This window comes from Camelus bactrianus, chromosome 13 (assembly GCF_048773025.1).
Source record: "Camelus bactrianus isolate YW-2024 breed Bactrian camel chromosome 13, ASM4877302v1, whole genome shotgun sequence".
Taxonomy (NCBI): Eukaryota; Metazoa; Chordata; class Mammalia; order Artiodactyla; family Camelidae; genus Camelus; species Camelus bactrianus.
This window is the reverse complement of record NC_133551.1, coordinates 71,201,110-71,223,631: the sequence shown is the minus strand read 5'-3', so window position 1 is coordinate 71,223,631 and position 22,522 is coordinate 71,201,110. Positions and strand designations below refer to the sequence as shown.

At 41.0% G+C, this 22,522-nt stretch overlaps 1 protein-coding gene across 13 annotated transcripts in view; it reads left to right on the top strand.

Moving 5' to 3' along the window:
* VPS13D (vacuolar protein sorting 13 homolog D) overlaps positions 1–22,522 on the top strand; it is a 225,281-nt gene that overhangs the window by 49,488 nt on the left and 153,271 nt on the right. For all 13 annotated transcript variants that reach the window (XR_012511449.1, XR_012511450.1, XR_012511451.1 and 10 more), the window contains 10 exons: positions 4,069–4,291; positions 6,813–7,023; positions 9,716–9,887; positions 10,070–10,182; positions 11,904–12,116; positions 15,370–15,635; positions 16,690–16,823; positions 19,068–19,223; positions 20,398–20,608; positions 21,264–21,338. Coding sequence is in view for 10 of the 13 variants with exons in the window: in XM_074377398.1 (XP_074233499.1) it covers positions 4,069–4,291; positions 6,813–7,023; positions 9,716–9,887; positions 10,070–10,182; positions 11,904–12,116; positions 15,370–15,635; positions 16,690–16,823; positions 19,068–19,223; positions 20,398–20,608; positions 21,264–21,338 (1,774 nt within the window). In the remaining 3 variants the exon portion in view is untranslated. The remainder of the gene's footprint in view (positions 1–4,068; positions 4,292–6,812; positions 7,024–9,715; positions 9,888–10,069; positions 10,183–11,903; positions 12,117–15,369; positions 15,636–16,689; positions 16,824–19,067; positions 19,224–20,397; positions 20,609–21,263; positions 21,339–22,522) is intronic.

Below are 22,522 nucleotides of genomic sequence, written 5' to 3'. Positions count from 1 at the left end.
ACCACATCTTTATCCATTCATCTATTGGGTGGATACTTAGGTGCTTCTATATCTTGGCATTTGTAATAATATGCTATGATCATTGAGGTGCATGTATCTTTTTGAATTAGTGTTTTTGCATTTTTCGGATATGTAACCAGGAATGGAATTGCTGAGTCATATGATAGTTCTATTTTCCGTTTTTAGAGAACCCTCCATACTGTTTTCCACAGTGGCTGCACCAGTTTACACTCCCAGCAACAGTGTGTGAGGGGAGTTCCCTTGTCTCCACATTCCAGGTGTGTTTTAATGGAGCTTTGCTGGACTCCATGGCAGCCGACAGTAACAGCAATGCAGATAGCTGACATTTGTTGAATGCCTATTATACACCAGCCTGTGCTAAGCTCTTTACATAATTTGTTCATTTTGTTCTCACTAGCAGCCTAAGAGGTACCATTTTCATACCATTCATACCATTATTCATACCATTTTTCCAGGTGAAGAAATTGAGACTTAGGTAGGTTAAGTAATGTGTTCTGAATTAAACATTGAGGGAGGAGTACAATGTGGATCTCAGACTTGGTGTGTCTGCCTTTAGTACTCCATGCGCTTAACCGCAATATACAATTTTACCTCTCAGTGTTAGGATTAGGTTTATGTGCGGAAAATAAACTGCCAAAGGCTATTCCTGTCTTAATTGGCCCTTTCCCAAATAGCTGTAGCTCTTTTGAATTTTCAAATCACTTGGATGGAAGAAATCCAGAGGTTATTACAGAAAAGTTGTAAATTTGAGTAGTTACTGTTCACCTCTCTAAGCGTAGGAAGACAAGAAACTGAAAGAGAGTGACCAGGGTGCTAGTCTTGCCAGGCCTTTGCGAAAGACCTCAGCTCAGGTCAGAAAGTAAAAAATAGGAAGACCGTATTTGTTGGTAATGCCTAAACTCAATGTTATTATTTTCAAATGACTATTTCTTCAGTTTCTTTCATTTGTTTTACTTCTCCCTCATCCATCTACTCACTATTACTAACCTAAACATCCTAAACTGAAAATACTTGATTCATGGAGTGGGAATCGAGGGAGTAAGGGGAAGAGCAAAGGCGAGGCAGTGAGAACCACAGGACCCATGTTCATGTGTCAGCCTTGGGCTCAGGGCCCAGAGTGGAGGTGTTTGGACTAAAGGTTAGAGGGCAGGTTGTCCGTACATCACCTCATGTACAGCCGCTCAAATAAACTAGATTTGGTGATGAGAGCACAGGGTGAAACTGAAGCAGCAGTGTTCAGTGGTGCAGAAGAGGGTCACCAGCTTCACTCATGCCTGGTAGCTGTGTCTTCAGATGGCTGATGCTTGAGAACTTGCTTGTTCACCTTGCTGTGGAATCCGTCCTGTTGGAATAGTAGGCCTTCCTGCCAGAGTGAGAAATAAGCCTCCACTTACATATTGTTTTAGACAGTTAAAAGTAAAATAAATCACCGTTGGTTTTCCACAGTAGGCCTAGTAGAGAACTGGTAACCTTGGTCTTAATGAAGGAAATCTCTTTACATAGTTGAGCGATAAGCATTTTGCTGCTTACTGACTAGAGTCTTAAAGAAAATAGAAGAAAGATCCATTTATAAAGATTGGTAACTGCTTCTAAATTTTTTGACTCACTTTTCCTTACTATGAGGTGTTTATAATTAACATGATTAGACGTTAAACAAATGTGTCAGAGCTTGTGTTTGCACATGAATATTGTCCCCATTGTCACCTCAGGATGCTGCATCCTTGTTCCAACTCTGCTGCCAGGCCGCCCAAGGGGGAGTTCGTTCTTCCTTGGGAACCGTCTCCTGAGCGTATAGTAAGTTCTTTGGAATGTGTTTGTGATAGATCTTTGTTTTGAGGCCTAGATTTTTAGGAAGAGATCAGTTAGAGCCAGAAGGGTGCTCAAGTTCCATAATACCATTTTTGTTTCTCTTCCCTTCCTGAAAAGGTGAAGGACTTATTTTCTTTATCAGATGTATCTGAATATGGGCTTATGAGCTGATTCTGAAGTTAGCTTCTAATTCAGAAAAATTGCCAATATATTTCAAGAAATTTTTACAGAAGGGTTTCTGTTTTGTTAATTAAGCCAAATAACAGCACATAGTTTGTAGCATTGTAATCAAAGTGTTTTCCTGTATTTGTTTTTGAGGATTTGATTTTAAGCACCGGTGCATATAAGGATCCCTTTTCCTTCAAGGTATAATGTGTTTGTTTGCCTCCTGGTTATTCAGAAAAACCTTACGGGATTCAGCAGTCAATTCACATTCATATGCTTAAAAAAGAAAAATCTAAAAACGATCCTTTAAAATATTTTCATTACTTGAGAAAGCCTGCCTATCACTTTTTCCCCCATTTTGGTGAATCACTTTCCTCCTGTGTAGAGAAGTCCTTAAGGATCATCAAAAGTGATTTTTTTTTTTTTTTTTTTTTTTTTTTTTAGCCCTAGGTAGTACTTTCTTGATTATCTTACTTTATTTTCTTAAATCCTAGAAAAACTTGATCTGGTTACATGCCAGTGGTTGTTCTGTAGAATTCCATAAGGGCTGCTTGGAGTGCATCGCTTGTTATGGTATTTGTATTCAGATAAACTTATCCTGTGAAACGTAGCTCTCCACACGTACAGTCAGGTCCCACTGACCTAGGCCTACTTGAAATGAATGATTACTTTCTTGTCCAAAAATCACTTTGCATTTATGTTTGCCCTTTAATGCATTTGCACGTATGAGGTTTGTGTAGTATGCATTCCAGTGGTTAAAGAACAGAAAATAGTCCTGAACTCAAAGCTTGCAAAGGGGTTATTTGCCTTTGAGGTCTACGACTCCTGTGTGTTTGGAATTGACGTAAATCCATGTCTTAATGAGCTCAGGTCTGAATTTTTTACATATGCTTTTCCTTTCATTTTCCTCAACCACAGCTTGTGCTTAGACCATAATTTCTAAGTCTTTCAAAAGCTTTGAGTTAATCTCCTCAAGCCATTGATTTATTGAAACCAACTACAGAGAGGATGGAGAGAGGAATCAAATGAAAGAGCAACAAATTCTCTCTAGAGTTTAAATAAACTAAGCAAGAGGGAAGGTTTTTAATGTCCAAATACTTAAATAACAGCATTTGCCTAGTAATTTGCCTTGCAAGAAAGAATTGCAAAAAATAAGAACTAGTTTCTTTCACCGTTAGCATATAATTACTACTCAAGATAACTGCGAAGGCAGTGTTATCATCTCTGTTTCCAATGCTCAGAGGAACACACATGCTGGAGGGAAATTCCCATTCTTTTCCTCCTTCCAACTTGCTGGTGAGAAGGGATAGATGAGAACAAACCGACGGGGCAGAAGCCATGCAGGAGTAATAGCTCTGGGGCTTGGGTGAAGAAACCATGGGAGGTTTAAATGCCAGTTATTGAACCATTCTGGTGAAAAAGATTTACTCCTATTAGCAATTAACTGAAGGTACTATGTATGTAAGAGAAGCGTATAGTACCTTCAGTAGAATTGCAGAATTAATTTTACTGTTTTTGCCCTTGAACAGAAATGTAATAGGAATGGCTAATCTATGTTTTCCATTTTGTTTTCATCTGTGTTTACTTGAAGAGATGAGAAATGTAAACCCAGGAAGGGAGACTTCTGGAGAGTGCAGCCCCATTACAATGGCTTAATTCCATACTGCTCTTGGGTACATTTTTTTTAGAACAATAAGCCCCTCCTCTCCAGCAAAGCAGCAATACATCATATGGCTGAGAGATTGGCTTTTGTTGTATTTGACCTGGATTAAACCACCAAGCAATTAGTATCTTGACATTTGCTCTGAAGCCAAAAGATAAAATATGTTCCTGCAAAATTACTGTAGTTTTCAATAGGTACTGAATAATTATACGTAACATCTCTGCAAATAATTACATGTGGCAGAAAAGTATCTTGACCCTGTTACCCTTTTGTGTATGCGATCTGGGAGCTGAGAAGTACCAAGTGGTACAGAGTCTTTGAAGAGTCCAGGGACTGGGACGAGACTTCCAGGATAGTAGATATAGTCACCCCCTATTCCTGCCTTCTAGTTTCCTTTTGTTTCTTCCCAGGAGTCTGTGCCTTCAGCTTCCCCAACTGGCACTCCCAAACACAGTATGAGGAAAATGACAAGCTCCGAAGACCTGATAGGGACCCACCTCGAGGGGCTGTTCATGCCGCCTCCTGTTGGGGTGAGTCTAGGCAGCCTGAAGAGTGAGTCTGTGCCGAGGACCTCGACAAAGCAGCAGGGGCCACAAGCCACACCCTCTGTCCGCCAGGCATCCAGTAGTCCAGGTAACAGAGGAGAAAGAGCTGCGTGGTGGAGGTGGGGAAATTCATGGGACCATTGCGGGAACCGAACGGGTGTGCATCCTGTACATGCAGATGCCGACAAAGTGGTAGCACATCTTTAATGGTAATCTGATTTTGATACTGATTTAGAAGGCTTACGAATTTTAGCATATGGATTTAGCATTGGGTGATGTTTAAAGGAGAGTGAAGTTAGCAAGGCACAGAGTAAATAAAGAGATTTATATCGTCTGTTAGGACTTATATATCAAGATAGTTGTCACCAGATGGTGATAATATAATTAGAACAGTTACTGTGTCCTTAGACATCCTTGCAAGTCACTATTTAATTCCAGAGCAGTAAAAAAGAACTCTGAAAAAATATTAGAGTGAATTAGGTAACAACAGAAATACTGTAACAATTTTTAAAAGACATGAACCACCCAATTATTAGTGCTCTTCTCTAGAGAGTAAGAACGAGTCATTCCAGATGAGAGTCTCATTTTGGCCTTTTAGTTTTTAAATGTGTTCTGAATGGGTGGTTCAGGATTGGATAAGTGAGGTGTTGCTCCAAGTAGCTGGGGAAGCAGAATATGGTTTTAGACACAAAAGGCAGCAGATGAGAATCAGCCCAGTGTGGTTGATGTGGGACAGGAGCCGAGGGAGGCTGCTGGATGTCTTTTGTTAGAGAGATGCAAGGAGTGGTTAACTCGCTGTGGTACCTCCAGTCCTGGAGGTGACAGGAAAGTGGTTTATGGTTACATTGATGATGAAAAGAAATTATTGTAATCCTCATCAAAAGACTGATTGCTGAACACTTAACTGTGTGGCAGACATTGTGGCACATTCTTTTGTAAATGTTTGCATTTTATCCTAGTAATACCCATAGAGTTTTATTTTTGTCCCCATTTTATAGATGAAGGGACAGAGGCTTAGAGAGATGAAGTAGCTCGCCCGTAGTAGTGTAGATGTAGACAGTAAGTGGGAGAGTTGGACCATCAGTTTAGGCAGCCTGACTCCAGAACCCGAAGTCTTAACTTACGTGATGTCCTTGCCTACCGCCCTGTATACGTAACGAATGTCTCTGGCACAGGCGGGGTGGGGTGGGCGCGCCCATAGGGTCACTCAGTACCTGTTATCTTCTGCTGCTGCTGCTGCTGTTGTTAGGATAGCAATGATGGTTGGGAATAAGGTCAACTTTATAAATACGTGAAAGCCAATACAAAGTGATTTGGGATGTTTTATAGAACGGTCTCTTTCCTGGCATTGTTTCTCCTCCTGATTTGCTGTTTGTTTCTGGAATTCTTCTTATGTGATTAAGATTGGATTAAAGTAGTGGTTCTCAAACTGCTTCTGTGTATCCCTAGGATTCCCGGAAAACCCTGGGGAATCTCTGAAGCCCTTCATTCCCATCCCTCATCCCCTTCTACTGGATCAGCTCCACTTTTGTCTGCTTCACAAGTTTATCAATATAGTAAAAAGGCAAGAGCTAACTTATTTAGTGCCTGTCTAATCCAGGTGTTACAACATTTTGTTCTCCTGTGGGTTAACATGCTATTAGACATAGTTCCTGCTACCGCGTGAATGACATGAGAAAGCTATTAAATAAGCATCTCAATGTTGACAGATTAAGTTAAATGTTATGGGAAAGACAGAATGGCATAGAAAGAAAGAATAGAGAGGACCCAGTCCCATTTGAGATCGAGAGAGGAGGGTGACGCCATATGTAAGACTGCCACACAGCGAAGAGCTTGGCGTTCCAGGGAAACAAAGGCCAGTGAGCCTGAGGCTCCGTGGGCCGGTGGACGGTGTCGTGAGATGAGCTGGAGGTACAGGCAGTGGGCTTACGCAGGGCCTTAGAGGGATTTAGGGGGGTTTCCCCAGGAGGAGCTTTGGGTTAAACATAGCCGTCGAAGTGTGTAAAGGAAGAGAATGTTTTGGTCTCATTTTTTTTTAAGGATTACTGAGGTATTTTGTGGGCAGAATGGTTTTGTGAGGGCAGACCGGCATGGTACAGGTGTATTGGAGGGGAGTTTGTGGTGGTCTCGGCAAGAATGGAGGTAGTTTAAATTAGATCAGTGGTAGTGGAAATGGTTGTACGTGATGTTTGTTTGGAAAAAGAATTTTGCTTCTGGAAAATTTTGTAAACCTTTGGGTAACATTATCTCTACACGAGACCCTTGTGGGGTATCCTTGGCAGAGATGCACATCAAAGCCTTTTAGCCATAAACGCTTTAGCCTCAGTCAGTGTCTCGGGACAACGGTAAGACACTGAGGGGATGAGGCACAGTATGCACTTGTGTGCAGGGGCTGAGCAGGAGGTGTCTGGCACGTGGAGCACTGTGGAGGGAGGTCTTGGTGCCAAAGTGGGGACTTCCAGTCACTCAGTTCTCTGAAGCAGGTAGCTCTGTAAACATTTTCCAAAGACACGATGAATTTTCTTTTGGCTTTTTAGTTTTGTTCTGGTCCAGCCCTTTCAGGTCCAGCCCAGTTTCTTCATTGTCTCTCTTTCCTTGGGTCCTTGCAGAAGACCATGTCTGCCTGCTGGACTGCATTGTCGTGGATCTACAAGACATGGACATCTTTGCTGCGGAGAGACATCCACGGGAGTATTCAAAGGCCTCGGAGGACAACAGTGGAGACCTGATCTTCCCCTCTTATTTTGTGCGACAGACAGGAGGAAGTCTCTTGACGGAGCCTTGTAGGCTGAAATTGCAGGTGGAAAGGAATTTGGACAAGTGAGTGTTTTATATCCAAATAACTGTCTATTACAAGTAGAATCATAATCAGCTTGGAAATCAATGCTGTTAAGTCTGGAAGGGCATAGGTATTCATAGTATTCATAGTATTTTTTCATCTATGTAACAAATATTTTTTAAGTCCCTACTGTTTGCTATTCATGAGGACTCCTATGATGGAAGAAGAAACTTCTGCCCTCATGGAGCTTGTGTTTTGTTGGCGGATTGAGGAAAGAGAGTAGATGATTGTGATTTAGCGTTTGATTCAGTGTTACAAATTATGTTGTAGGATGGCAACAGGTGCCTTGGAAGCAAAGAGGAAGAGACATGAATTTAACACAGATTGTGGTGGAGGTAGGGACATAGTGACGGCAGGGGAAGTATTTTGGAGGAAGTGACATTTGAATTGTATGTTCCAAGTACACAGATTCTGGACCTACTGTTGCTGTTGACCCTGGAGCTCCGTTTAGAGTAACTAGATGCAGTTTTGCCCATTTCACTCCATTAAGCCATCTGAAAGTACTCCATAAAGACTCATGAACTGACTGTGATTTATCTTTTAATTGGCCTCAAAACACAGGATTCTTAATTTCTGTAGTTTAGAGCATGGCTTCTGTTGTCATTAGTTCCCCATCTGCCTGGGAAACTTACTGAAAACAAACATTCCCAGACCCTGCCTGAGGCTGCCAGAACCTGGCTCCCAGGGCCGAGCCTCAAGTGTATATTAACACGGTGCTGACGCTTACCTGACCCCTGTGCATGGACTGGGAACTGCTGGTTACAGTGAGTGATGCCTTTCAGTTTGGGGCATTAATTTTGGAGAAAGCAGCATTTGCATCTCAACTCCAGGGAAAGATGGGGCGTGGCTGGAAAGTAATAAAAGAGATTTTCATTTGTAGCACTTCAAAAAGCACTGTCACAGCTTGTCCAGAGTGTGATTTTAATCCCTCTTTGGTCACCACTCCCTTTGCAGCTCTTGGGCATGGGCAAGTCATTTAGTGTCACTTTTTTGTTTCTCTCTGGATTAATGGTACAGTTTAGCCGCTCTCACTGGGATTTTTGCGTTTCATTCTGACTTGTTATTCAAGTGCTCCCTGGCAGGCGTTCAGTTATGGTTGGCATGGGCTGTATTTGATTTTGCTGGCTTAGAAGTCTTAAGAGGAGCTTCATTATTTAGAAATCGAACACTTTGTTTTCTTTTCAAGTAATGCTTTCCCAAAAAATGTGCTTTGCTACTCTGCTTATCTAAACTTTGCCCACTTCCATCAGTGTTTATGTGCAGACAATTATACTGTTAGTCCAGATAGAAGGTGATAACTGAACACAAGGTGTCCTGTCAGCTTCTTAAGCTGCAGACACAGGGACCAAAGAGGTTCTTGGTAATCCTTCCCAGCTTTTCTTTGTCAGTTGCATAGCTGGTCTTTTTTCACCTTATTGTATCTTCATAGACAAAGTAGTTTTTTATATTCCTCTTCCACTTCAGATCCTAACCCTCTACTTTATATACTCAGAGCATAGTGTCTGCAGGATCCATGATGCCCACTTTACCCCTGGGAGGGGAGAGAAAAAGCTCTTCAGTGTTGGGATGAGATATATTCCCTTGACCTGGGCATTTTCAACTTACTCCCGCCCATCTCAGCTGAAACGAGTGACTGATTCAGGGTTTATTCTAATGTCCATCTGGACTCATTGTGAACACTGGTTTCTTCCTTTAGTTATCATTAAGTAAATAAAGAGCTTGTCATCTTTTCTTTTCTTTTTTATTGAAATACAGTTGTGGTACAATCTTATGTTACTCTCGGGTGTACGACATAGTGATCTGACACTTGCGTACGTTATGATATGATCACCATGATAAATCTAGTAACAGTCTGTTTCCATCCAAAGTTAACAATATTATCAACCATATTCCTTGTGCTGTGGAGTACATCCTTGTGGCTTATTTATCGTATAACTGGAGGTTTGTGCCTCTTAATCCCCTTCACCTATTTCATCCCACCCACCCCCTCCTCTGGCAACTACCTGTTTGTCTCTGTATCTTTGAGTCTGTTTCCCTTGTGTTTTGTCATTCTTTTTTTTAAAAAATGTATATTTTATTCATTTATTTTATTTCTGGGTGAGAGAGGAAGTTAGGTTTTTTGTTTGCTTGTTGTTTTTATGGAGGGACTGGGGATTGAACCCAGGACCTTGTGCATGCTAAGCATGAGCTCTACCACTGAGCTATAGCCCCCACCCCAGTTTTATTTACTTATTTTATTTATTTATTTTTTTAATGGAGGGACTGGGGATTGAACCCAGGACCTCGTGCATGCTAAGCGTGTGTTCTACCACTGAGCTATACCATCCCCTCTCATCCTTTCTTTATTGCTTTCCCGACTATAATGTTTTAAGCTATTTCTGAGTCTCATGAAATTTTTTTTCCTTATTAATAGATTACTTAGTTAACTCAGATTTGGGGAGTTTCTAAATGTATATTTTTGGAAAAAAGCGGCCTTTTATAGCTGAAACATGATACTCAGTTGTACTAACTTGCTTTATTTGCATGTATGTGAAATTTTTGTAATTGGAAATTGGGAATAAATTGATCGATAATGTAGGTGGGTACATTTTAACACTTATATTTGGATGTGAGCTGTGTTAATGTTAAGTTAGTAATTTGTTTGTGGAAGTGACTTTTTTTCTTTCTTTGTAGAGAAATAAGTCATACTGTGCCAGACATATCTATCCATGGCAACCTCTCCTCAGTCCACTGCTCCCTGGATCTGTACAAATACAAGCTGATCCGGGGTTTGTTAGAGAACAACCTCGGAGAGCCCATAGAGGAGTTCATGCGGCCGTATGACTTACAAGACCCAAGGATTCACGTGAGTGAGGTGTTGGGTTCTCCTGTAACACTCGTAGCCTCAGCGGATGGTCACCCTGTGTATCTGTTCCTCAGAGTCATCTGGGGAAAGAAGATGGGACAACAAGCAAATTAGGTTTCATGACATTAACTCCAGTTTTAGATTGACGTCAGCTCTGGGTTGATCGGCATTTTCCTTTCCAGACTGTTCTGAGTGGAGAAGTATACACGTGCATGTGTTTCCTCATTGATATGGTGAATGTAAGTCTGGAGCTGAAAGATCCAAAAGGGAAAGAAGGTGCTGGGTCCCTAGCCAGGTATGGCTTTAATTATATTGTTTTCCTGTTAGTAACGTAATACAAACAGTACACACATTTTGCTCTAGCATGCAGCAGAGGGTGCAGAGTGGTGGTTCACAGCTAAATGTGGTCTGCCTGCAGAATGCTTTTTGGTTGGTCTGCACAGTGCTTTTTAAAGGTTTAAATCCATCCTCTGTCAGTCCGGTTAGCTGAGTTTATTCTGTAGTAACAGACACTCCAAAATACTGGTGACATAGAACAGCGACGGTTTTGGTCTCATGTTTTGTGTCTGCTATGGGTCTTGGGTTGCTCCGCTCACTACAGTTACCCTGGCTGACAGAGCATCTCTTTGTGCCAGCGAGAAAAATAAGAGCTCTGGAGTGGTCTTGAATGGCAATTAAATTCTCTGGGAAACCCCGTGGGGCTAGAACACCATCCCACATAAGCACAGAGGAAACAGGAAGCAGGCTTGCTGTGTGTCTCCATAGGGCAAGACCCAGAACTATCTAGTGACCAGCAGTGATGACTGCCTCACTGGCCAGCACTTGAAAATTGGGGAATTTCACATAAAAATTTTGGATTTCAGCTTCTTTTGAAAAATCAGAAGCTTTGGCAATATTGGGCCCATGTTCTCAGTTGGAAGCATCTGGAAATTGAGTAGCAACCTGGCAACCTTTAGATAAGGCATGTGCTTACCCAGCAGTTCACTTATGTCATTTTCTTGGTTAACATAGGCCAGGAATTTGTGATTACTGGTATAAAACTCTCAAGAGTGCATTGTATTTTCACACTTGATAACCTTTTTCATTTTCATCTCTTGACAGCCATGCAAAGTTGGGCAGATATTACTCCTGCTTGATAGACAGAATTTTTAACTAGTGTGTAAAATCATATGGCTGGAAAAGTGATTCGGTATTTGAAAACAGGACTTCAAGTCTAGTAGTTTTTCCACTGAAGCACTCTGTCTTCTGTTTTGTCTTTCCCTTGAAAATTCATCTAGGTTTCTGTCTAATTTAGCTGGTGAGAACATGGTATAGTCAGGCTTGGATCCTGGACTGATTATCTTGTGAGCGAGCATTTCTCCCTAATGACTGGTTATGCCCTTAGTGTTTTCCAGGATGAAGTAATTCTGTATGGATTATCATGATTGTACTGAGTAATTAAGAATTACCCATTGCAGCTTTCTCTGTTATTTAAAAACAACAGGCAATCCCAAATACATTTCCTGTTGGTAGATCAACTGCATTATTTGTCTACATGAAAAGTATTATTTATTGTAGTGGTTCCCAGTAAGTGCTAGTCATCTTACATTAAAAATTTGGCAGATTCTGGAGGGAGAGACCTCCAGGAAGGCTGAGAGTTGACAGATGAAGGACTAAAGGGACTCTCAGTATCCCTTGGGGATCATTAAAAATATATAGCCTTTTTAGAGTTAGGTAAGAAATGAGAATGTTAATGAACCAAGGAAATAATAAATATGTGATATTGTTATTCCTCACGAAGTGCCTATGAACAAGGTCATCTCCTTGGAAGTGGCAAGTAAGATGCAAGACACAATGACACTAAACCCATTTCGAGGAGACTTAAAATCAGTGAGTCAAAGTCAGTGAAAGCTCTTAGGAGGAATGTTACTCTCCTTTATAGAACTAAGGCATGTTTATGACTTTGTTCTTTTATCTTAAACATATGTAATTTTGTAAAGTGGAAGAGTTTAACATCCTGTCTGCTTTCTCCCTTAGATTTGACTTCAAGAAATGTAAACTGCTCTATGAGAGCTTTTCCAACCAAACCAAGTCCGTTAACTTGGTTTCCCATTCCATGATGGCTTTTGACACCCGTTCTGCTGGACAGAAGACCAGCCCTGGAATGACAAACGTATTCACCTGTATCTTTCAGCCTTCTAAGAACAGCAGCACTGCCCAAGGATCCATTCAGATTGAACTGCATTTCAGGTAGTAGCTCCAGACCCTGACTTTGCCTTTCTTTATCAATATGTTTCCTTTTGTGGCCAGTGGGCCAAGGCCATATCGGCTTTAGACTGATCAAAGGACCTTGGTCAAAGGACCAACGAATCATTGAAAAGGTAAATAGATAATGGCTTATCAGTGCTGTGTACTGTATGTTAACGTGGTATTCCTGAACCATGCAGTTTCATTTATTGGCCAGAAGATGTCTCTGTTGCCTTAAAAAAAAAAAGTAGCTTAGACTTAAACAAGGTTCTTAACATCAACTTCCCTATCAGCTGGAGAATGTTTTAGTATGTAAAATGACTTGGGGAAGGAAGAAATTATGCTTGTTTAAGGGGAAAAAAAAGTCTTTTGGTCTGCAGAAATGGTAGAAGAGAAGGTGGTTTTGACTTGCATTATCGATTTATCTATGCAGGTTGTAATGAGTGACTTCATGTAAAAAAAGCTTTAGCCTGTTTGAACTATATTATGTTTTTCTTCCTAGTAGTATGGGAGGCAGTGTTGTATGTGACATACGCTTTAGTGTATGTTTTGGAATCATATAGACTTGTACTCAAAACCTTAATCTACCACTTTCTAGTCATGCATCCTAGGGCAAGTTGCTTAATTAATCTCTTTGAGCCACATTTTTATCTTCTACAAAATAGGGAGGAATAACGATGTCCACCACATGGGGTGGAGGTAATAATGATATAAGATGATTCTGGCATACTGTTGGCACAGATGGGAGTTGTTATTATTATTCCCCATGTAGCTTGTGTTATTTTATGATGCACTACTGTAATAAAATTTTATGACTTAAGTGGGCATAGACCTGAAAACTGAAAAATTAGGTCTGATTGAAAGAAATTCAAAAGGAGACATTTGGAACTGACATCAGTTTCTTTCTTTTAGTGCTTAGTGTCATCAGATATGTTGTAGATATAAACCAGTAAGTAAAAAGGCTGGGAAAAACTTGGTTAAGCAAAAAAGGTAAAAAAAAATTATCAAGATTATTCTTGTACTTATATGTTTAAATATGCCTGACATTTCAGTGTGCTGTTCAGTGAATTCCTTAGGTTTGAGATTTTTCTTTTAGGGAGAGGTTGCAGTCTCTATATGCCTTTAGGAAAGTAGTTTAAACTTGTGCATGAACTTTTAAAAAGTTCAGTAATAGGAGTGCCAGCTGCCTCTTGTTGAGCTGTACCAGGGGCTAGGCAGTTTACCAGCCTTTAACGTAATTCTCCCAAGTCTGTACAGTGGGTGGCTTCTTCCCGGTTTTACAGATACAGAAATGGAAGCTGGGAGGCGGTTAAGTACCTCTTCTCACACAGCCAGTAAGTGCAGTAGTCACAGCTCAGCCTTGCCTCTGATTTCAAAGCCCCTGTCTTTTCTGACAGTTGTCAGGCCCACCACATTAGTGATTGGGCTGACTGCAGTCAGATGATAGGCTGGCTGTGATTTGCAGTTCCTTTGTTTGAAGATGATGTTTATTTGAACGGGAGGCTTGCATGTATTTGGTCCATCCGCAGAAACAGTTTCTGGGGGGATTTGCCGTGCTATTGATCTGGCTTCCTAAACATTAGCTAGTTCTCCCACCTGTCATATTTTTTTAATACACAGTAAGCCTTAAAATATTATTATATTTACATGCTAAAGGTGTGTAATTTCTTGGAGTCTAATAATAAAATCCTACACCTTAGCTCTTGCTAACAGAAATGCCATTGTTAGTGAGAGGGTTAAAATGTTCTCTTGATTGGAACTTTTGAAAACTTTCTGTGTCTCAAGAAGAATTGCTCTTCTGTTGGGATTTTGTGTGTCAAATATAAATCACTTCACAGTGTTTAAAGGCTTGAAATATTTTCCAGAAAAGGAATCAGACACACTCTAACTTTCCAGTTAGTTCATAGCTCTGATGATCTGTGTTCAAAATGGGGTGGAAAAATTTTACTGAGGGCAACATTTTTTCTCTATTACAAAAGGGTGAAGTGTTTCTGTGAAAAATGCTGTGTCTGTGTGAAGGAGACATGCGCCGTTGTGCCCTTTTTCTGGAGGCAATGAGCCAGGTTTAGGAGAAACAAGAGACTAGAGAAGCCAGCCTTAAAAATATCTCTGAATCAGCTTTTTCTGAATAGAAGCCCCTTTTCGGGTGGGGAACCTGGTACATGTAGTTAGAGTCCAGAGTTGATCTTGGGCTCATAGAACAAAGTTCAACCCAGAAATCCCTGTAGGAGTGTCCCTTTCCCATCTTTCTTCTGTCTTACCCATCTCCGCCAGCTCATACACTAACAAGGCCTGGATAAGCCCCGAACATATGGTTTGAGGCCCGGCCTGAGAGAGCAATAAAACTAATGTTCCTTCCCCCACTCAACTTCTAGGGTGCTTGGGGTGATACCCTCAGTAAATGTCATCTTATTTGTCCTCCTTCTTAGGCTAAAAGATCTGGGCTCTCAGGTCAGTTCCAGCTAGAGAAGCCATCTAGTACGAGTATGTAAATTTGATGTTTTATAAAGTGATCCTAGACATCAGAGAAAGAGTGCCTCATTGATCTTCTAGTAGAAACAGCCTGTAGGGGAGGGAACTGACGTTTATCAAACCTGTTATGTGCCTGGTGCTTTACCTCTTATGGTGTTAATGTTCCTCATTTTATGGCCAGTCCTGGTGTCTGAGTGATTCCTGCCCCTGACCCCCAAATTTCTCATTTTAAAAGTGAGGAAACAGGCTCAGGGAAGGTAGGCAACTTATCCAAGATAACACAACTTCTAAGTGGCAGGCTTCAAGCCTGTGCTCTTTGTACTACACCGGGATTTCTCAGCCTCAGCACTGCTGACATTTCGGGTCAGATGACTCCGTGCTGTCGGGGCCGTCCTGTACACTGTGGGATGTTTAGCTGCGTCCCTGGTTTCTGCCCGCGAGATGCCTACAGTAACCTCTTCGGTTGTGACAATTAAAAATGTCTCTCCTACGTTGCTAACTGTCTCCTCGGAGACAGAATCACCCCTGGTTGAGAACTGCTGGACACCATACACTCTACTGCTTTCTCATAGCGTCTTCCTTCTTGTTTAAAAGTCTCATTGACTTTTGAAAACATATACTGAATGTTTTATTAAACCAGTGTTCAGTCTTCACTGATACTCAAAGCTGTCCATGTAGAAAATGCTGGAATACCACCTGCCCAAACACAGTAATACGTTTGCAAGTTAATGAAATATCAGATTTCTCCTTTCCTGTTTTATTTTTAGGATCTGCTTTCTTGTAGGTCTACCAAGGATTCCTCCTGTTTCACAGTAGTTCTCAATAATCTCCGAGTGTTTCTCATATTTGACTGGCTGCTGTTAGTCCATGATTTTCTCCACACTCCCAGTGATATTAAGAAGCAAACTAAAGTTACTCCTTCTCGCCACCGTAACTCTGGCAGTGAATCTGCTGTAATTCCCAAAACTGTGAAAAGTGGAGTAGTTACCAAGCGGTCTTCCCTTCCTGTGTCCACTGAAAGGCACCTGGAGGTCAAGGTCAATGTAACAGGTAAGTATATGTAGTTGTGAGTCCCTGAATCTTAGTTTGGATGTTAGGCTCAGTATGTGTCTCGCAGGATGACTTTTCTGTTGCCTCTGTATTTCAACACGAGCAGTTACGCATTTGCATCTTGTGCAGACCGAGTGTCGGAAGTTCTTGACCTCTGTTTTCAGGTATGAATTGCCTAGCCCACACTGAGGGCTCCAGGATCTAGTCCCTTTCCTCTGCCCGCCTGATGCATATGCCCAGCTGGGTACTGCCTGGGCAGTGGTCTTTTTTCCCAGTGTTAAATCTGGCTTCAATTTTCTCTTTGATCTCTAGCGCCCCAACAGATGTGCCTTACTGAGTTTAGGCAAATGTGGTGTGTGAGAATCTCAGTTTAGAAGATAAATGAGTGAGGGGATTGTTACTTTCTTAACAAAAAGAATATTTTCCTTTACAAACAGATTTACTGTGGTTTTTGTTAGCTGCTAGACTCCTTCCTATAGTACATCTGCAGGTGCTTGTGTATTTATCGTTATGTTGGTGATATCCCCTGTGTGCCACTCAGTGGTTTGACAGCAGCTGGATAGCACAGTGCGTTTTAAATGGATTTAGTTCCAGAAGTTCAGTTTATCCATGTTTTTGATGAAAACAAAGAGTAAATTTGCCATGTACAGTTGAGTAGGAAACTGTCTGCATCTACTAATTTCAAAAAAAAATCTACATTAAACTGGTCCGTGCTCTTTGTAAACAACTTGAACTGTTAATGGATGACCTAGTGCTTAATGCTGCCTGACCAACATTAGTATCTGAATTTTCTTCCTGGGGTTTTAGAAACAGGTCAGTGCTTGGAGAAAGGATGATTTCCCGAGGTTCTGAATATCTATTATGCCTCCCAGGAGACCTAGCTTAAAATACACTCTAAAGAGAGAAACTGCATCCCAGTCTCTGCTGCCTGTGCAGTGCTCTGTCGGCTCAGCTGTGCCTGGCCAGATACAGAGAACTTGTTCAGGATGGCAGGGAAGCAGAATGTCAGCAGAGATCCCAGCTGTGACTTAGTTAACAATACTGTCCTTTCCAGGCACGGAGTTTGTGGTCGTTGAAGATGTGTCCTGCTTCGATACCAATGCCATCATTCTCAAAGGCACCACGGTGCTCACCTATAAGCCCCGGTTTGTCGATCGCCCCTTTTCAGGAAGTTTGTTTGGCATTGAGGTAAGCAGTCTGTGTGTTGATTGGAACACTGAATGTTTGGCTCGAGAGAATAGCAGCTGGAAGAGAATCGTACCTCCTGAACTTTCATTCAGGGAAATAACTGATGGGATTGGAGGACCCTTGCCCTCTTCTCTTCATTTTCTCCTCAGATCTACCAGGTTATTCTGGTGTGTGAATTCAGTCCCCCAGTGTCAGGCTGTGAATGTGCAGAGGGACCTACCTCTTTTAGACCCTCCTGTCCTCAAAATGTTCAAGGAAACTCTTTTGGTGCCCGTTACCTGTCAGGCTCTTTGTCGTGTTCTCCAGCAGGTCTAGGCCTCTGAGAATTTGTGAAGGTGAGGAAGGGGTCCTCATTTCTTCTGCATCCCTTCCCCACATGGAGTGCTTGTCCCTGTGAAGACCTTGGGCTTTGTGATCATGGAAACCGTGTATAAAAAGTGTTAAGGATTTTCCATGTTACCCTTCTGGGAATATCTGATCTACGTAAGGGCAGCTCTTAGAGAGTCAGGCCTAACCTAAAGGAGTGACTCTCTGGTAGCGATGCTTGGGGCTCTGACGTAATCTCATGAAGGAAGTAATTTGCACTGGGATGGCTTTTGTGTTTGGAAAATCACATTATACAATATTAAGAAAAAACTTCTCTGCCTCTTTTGAAGCCAGAATATGCGGAGACGGAGAAACGAGGCAGATGAATGTCTCTGTTAAATGTTCTTCATTCACTGGTCTCAGCCAACATTGCTCTTGTTATAATATGAGAATATTTGGTCAGGGTCACTCATCACTTCCTTCTCATTTATGATTAAGCTTTTTCATGCCTTTTCTTTCCAGTGGTATTTCAGAGGTTGAACGAGTAAAACTTATTTTCACTGTCAGCAGCATACGGTACTTTTTTTTTCTCTGGTCAGAAGTAGCTGAATAAAACCTGTAGAGATTTTACTTTGCTACCACTTGTTTCTCTCATGTAAAGAAACCTTAGTGTGAGAGGAAGGATTTGCACGCTGGCGTGATGTGAGTTGGTCATGAAACTGCCATTCAGCCACTTTCCATGCCACCACACTGCCAGGTTTGAATGGAAAAGTTTGGTGATTGATTAATGAACTGTCAGGTACGGTTGGGTTTTGTGTGGCAGAAGCCCCTGAAGGAAAAAGGAAAATGAAACTTTCCTGCTCCAGAGTCTTAGAAAAACTAAACAGCAAAATATTTGAGATTCCTAGAAACTCCTTTTAGTCTTACTCCTTAGGCAGCACAATTGGATCTGAATTTTAAGACAACTCTCATACATCGTTGGGGAGAATGTATAGAGAAACAACATGAGTTTATTTTGAATATAGCAGAGGACCTTGGTGTCATGTGTTTTTCAATAGCACTAGAAAATAACCAAAAAAAAAAAAAAGGAGGTGGGGTGGGAAAGGAGCAAAGCAAATGCTCTCTTCCTTGTCCTGTACCCTTCCTATGCATGCAACATAATCTGGTCCTAGCCTGGCGGTCTTCCCTCCCTTCTCTCTCCCCATAAACATATTTACTTGTAAACTTTTTATTACAGAACATTTCAAACATATACAAAGTAAACAGTGGTATAATAAACCCCTGTGTACTTTTCACCTAGCTTCAATGATTAATGTATTTATTTTCAATTATGAAAGTAACAACTATCTTACATAAAATTAGGGGAGGGAAAAAATCACCTGTCACACCTTCTGTCATCTCTCTTGGCATTTTGATGTGTTTCTTTCTTTAAGGTTACAGTGTAATATTATTTTGGTTGTGCTGCTCTTTCGTATAACCTATGTTGTAACTATCTTCCTACATTCCATATGGTCCATTAAACTTTTACTTTTAAATGGTTGCAAAATATTCCATTGAGTAAATGTGGTAAAACTTTGGTTGTTCTTAATTTTTTAAAGTAACTGTTAAGTAAAATGGTTCAGTGAATTTTTCTGTATTTTGCATTATTTCCTTAGGCTAGTTTCCAGCAAGAAGTAGGATTAGTGGATCAAAAGACACGAGCTTTTTAAGCCTCTTGTTATGTGTTGCAGAACTGCCTCTCCCACAGATGAACCACCGCGCTCTGGGCAGCGGGTGAGCGCACCAGCCTCACTCTTCGCAGTGTTGATGTTAGCAATTGTGATGGCTCTTTTGATATTACAGGGCTGATTGCTTCTGAGGTGGTCTCTTTTTCTCCTATTGGTCAGACTCCTCCTAAGTCACACCTTAATCCGTGCCGTGTTGCATTTCATCCTCTAGGTGTTTTCATGCCGACTAGGGAATGAACAAGATACAGCTCTTTCAATTGTTGATCCAGTACAAATTCAAGTGGAGCTGGTGGGAAATTCTTCTTACCAGAATAGTTCAGGATTGATGGATGCATTCAATAGTGAAGATTTTCCACCTATCCTAGAGGTAATGTTGACAAATCTGTATAACACATTGATACTCTCTCAGCACTTTCCTGAACTACTTATTTACTCTGCCAGCCTCAACAACATTTTAGTTACTTCAGCAAATATAAAATAAATATGACATTGTCTCTGCCCTAGAACTTTCAGTCTTATGGAGGAGAAAAGACTTTTTAATTGTCTGGTATAGTCTTGGAGTTCTGTAAAACTTTACAGAAGGCAGAACTCAACGCAGGTAGGAATGTTGATTGTGAGTGAAACTCAAGGTGAGTCTAAGCAGAGGGGCGGGATGTAGAAGAGTAGAGAAGGAGAGCATTCCAGTTGGGAAGCAGCAAAGTCGGGGCCGAAATGGCTCAGCAGACCTGAGACCGAGGAGGTCTCCCTAGGAGAAAGAGTTGTAAAGAGAAGCGAAGAGGAGGGAAGGAGAGGCGGGGAAGCCAGGACAGGAAAGCCCAAGACTAAGGCGCTGTATTTCTTTGGTCGCGGCGAAGCTGTTAATTAGTTATCCGTTTGAACTGTAGGAGATTTGAAACAGAGAGAAAAGTGATTCTAATTTTCAGGCTTAAAAAAAATGTAATAAATAAGGCACCACAGCCAGACATTCAGACAGACATCTCATTTTCGGGTGGTCTTGTGTTAGTGTCTGCTTTTCCCAGTGGTAGTGGTAGCTGAGTTGCTATTATCTGAAGAGGACCAGATTTTCAGAAATATTAGTGGAGAACTTGACTCATTTAAGGTTATACATGAATAAAGAGATAAATTTTGCTGGGTGGTCAGTTTGCGTCAGAGATTTAAAAAATTAAATAGATCAAAGAGTAGTGGATTAACAGTGTTGCTGATAGGCGATCCTGTCTCCTCCAGAGCCGTTCTCCCGTCCTCCTGATGACTAATACACTTGTGTGAAAATCGCTCTACTGAAGTATTAATTGCTCTAGTAATTTTCCCTAGCTTAATGTTTTTTATTTGGTACTGCTTTGTGACATTTGACCTCGTAACTCAGACATCTTACCTCATGGCTATTAGTGTTTCATTTTCAAGATCTTCCCAGTCTTCAAAATGAGAAATTTAGTGTAACGTCTGTTGGCCTTCTAGAACTTGAAGAAGAATGATACCTGTGAGAGGTTTGGACACAAAAGCAAATGCAACTTTAAAAACTGCCACCTTTTAAATTTTGTTAGATTCAGTTACAAGCCCTGGATATCAGACTCTCCTATAATGATGTTCGGCTGTTTCTTGCCATCGCAAAATCCATCCCAGAGCAAGCTAACGCTGCAGTGCCAGACGCGGCGGCCCTGCAGGCCACTTCCTCCAGCAGCTGCCTTCCCGATGCATCCCGAGCTGGAGGGGAAGTCAGAGAAGGGGCGAGACATACCTTAGACCCTGTCTTGGGTAGGTATTTAACTATAAAACCCACTCAGTCTTCCAATAACTCCCCTTCTTTTTAACTTTTAAGATTTTCTTTTGCATAATTACATTGTTCAGCGTGTAATTGTAAGTCATTAAGTAAGTCATCAGTATGACTGTCTAATTTTTTTAAGTTTAAAAATAAACACCCCAAACCAACTGTTCTAGCCTACACTTTTTTTTCCTTTTACAGTTTCTTCCAGAGATAAGGATAATGCTAAGGTTTAGTTTTAACTTTGAGTTTTTCTCCAAAGTTATATGGATAATACTAAGTTTTAAGCTTTTAAGCTTTTAAAAACATGGCCGATACAGAGAAAAGACTTAAAAATTTCAGGGTACACTTGATAACAGGTTTCTAATTAGGAGCTTATTTTCGCCTGTAGAAATGAAATGCTTTTCTTTTTTTTTTTTTTTAACATTTTTTATTGAGTTATAGTCATTTTACAATGTTGTGTAGAGCACAATTTTTCAGTTATACATGAACATACATATTTTCATTGTCACATTTTTTATCGCTGTGAACAGAAATGAAATGTTTGAGTCACTAGTTTCCAAATTTCTTTTTTTTCTCCTTAAGTTAGTCTATGGGTTAGTTTACATTAGATTATTTATAAAAAATAGATACCATTTTTTCCCCTAGAGTTGCAGCTGGCTAGACTGCAAGAGCTGGGGTTCAGCATGGATGACTGCCGCAAAGCTCTTTTGGTGTGTCAAGGTAATTTGAATAAGGCTTTTCATTTTCTGTTGTTAATCTTGATAATATGCTTCCTTTCCATTTCCTCCGCAACTTCTGCAGGGAGACTTCGTGAGCTGGAAAACCCTCTATGGTTCTCTGTGGGCTGGATTTAATCTTGGGCAAGTAGTAATGAGGAATAGTGCTTGATAGTGGATGTGAATTCGGGCTCTGCACCAGACTGCATGGCATCAGATCCTCACTCTGCCGCCTTCTGGCTGCTTGTTAGTGACTTGGGCAGGTCTGACCTCACTGTACCAGTGCTCCCTTATCTGTACAATGAGAAGAGGACTTCCCTCGGAGGTTTGATGTGAAGAAGTCACTGTATGCAGAGCACCTAAGCAGGTGCCTGGTACACAGCACGTGCCCTGCAGATGTTAGCACCATTTCTAGTGGGAGTGGTAATAGTGGTGATACTGAGGGTCATGGCCATTTATTGAGCTCCTGTGTGCCTAGTCCTGTGTTTCCTTGTTCCGTCCTCATAGCCCTTGGAGGTAGGCATTATGATCCTCACTTCAGATGGGGAAACTGGCTCAGATAGGTTAAGTAAACTTGTCTCAGCTCACCTGTTAGTGAGGGGCTAGGATGGATTTAAAGCCAGGTGTGCCTGTGTTCTTTATACTGTGCACACTACCTCTCCACCTCCCTCTGTGTTCCCCTTCCTCTTAAAAAACAGAGATACAGCAAAAGCTGTATTTTTTCCCAGTCTTGATACTTGTGTGTATATTCTCTCTTTTTATTTCTCCATGTACTGTATACAGGCACACCTTGGAGACACTGGGGGTTCGTTCCAGAGCACCACAATAAAGGAAATACTGTAATAGAGCGAGTCACACGAATTTGTTTCCTAGTGCATATAAAAGTTATGTTTACACTGTAGTCTGTTGAGTGTGCAATAGCATTATGCCTAAAAAAGCAATGTACATATCTTAATTAAATGATGGTATTAGAAAAATGGTGCCAGTAGACCTGCTCAACACAGGGTTGCCACAGATTTTTTTTTAAACATTTTTTTATTGAGTTACAGTCATTTTACAATCACAAATCTTCAGTTTATGAAAACACAATATCAGCAAAGAGAAATAAAATGATATGTGCCCTTGTATCCAGTATATATATATGTATGTAATATTTTACATATTGGTAGATTGTATTGCAAATACAAT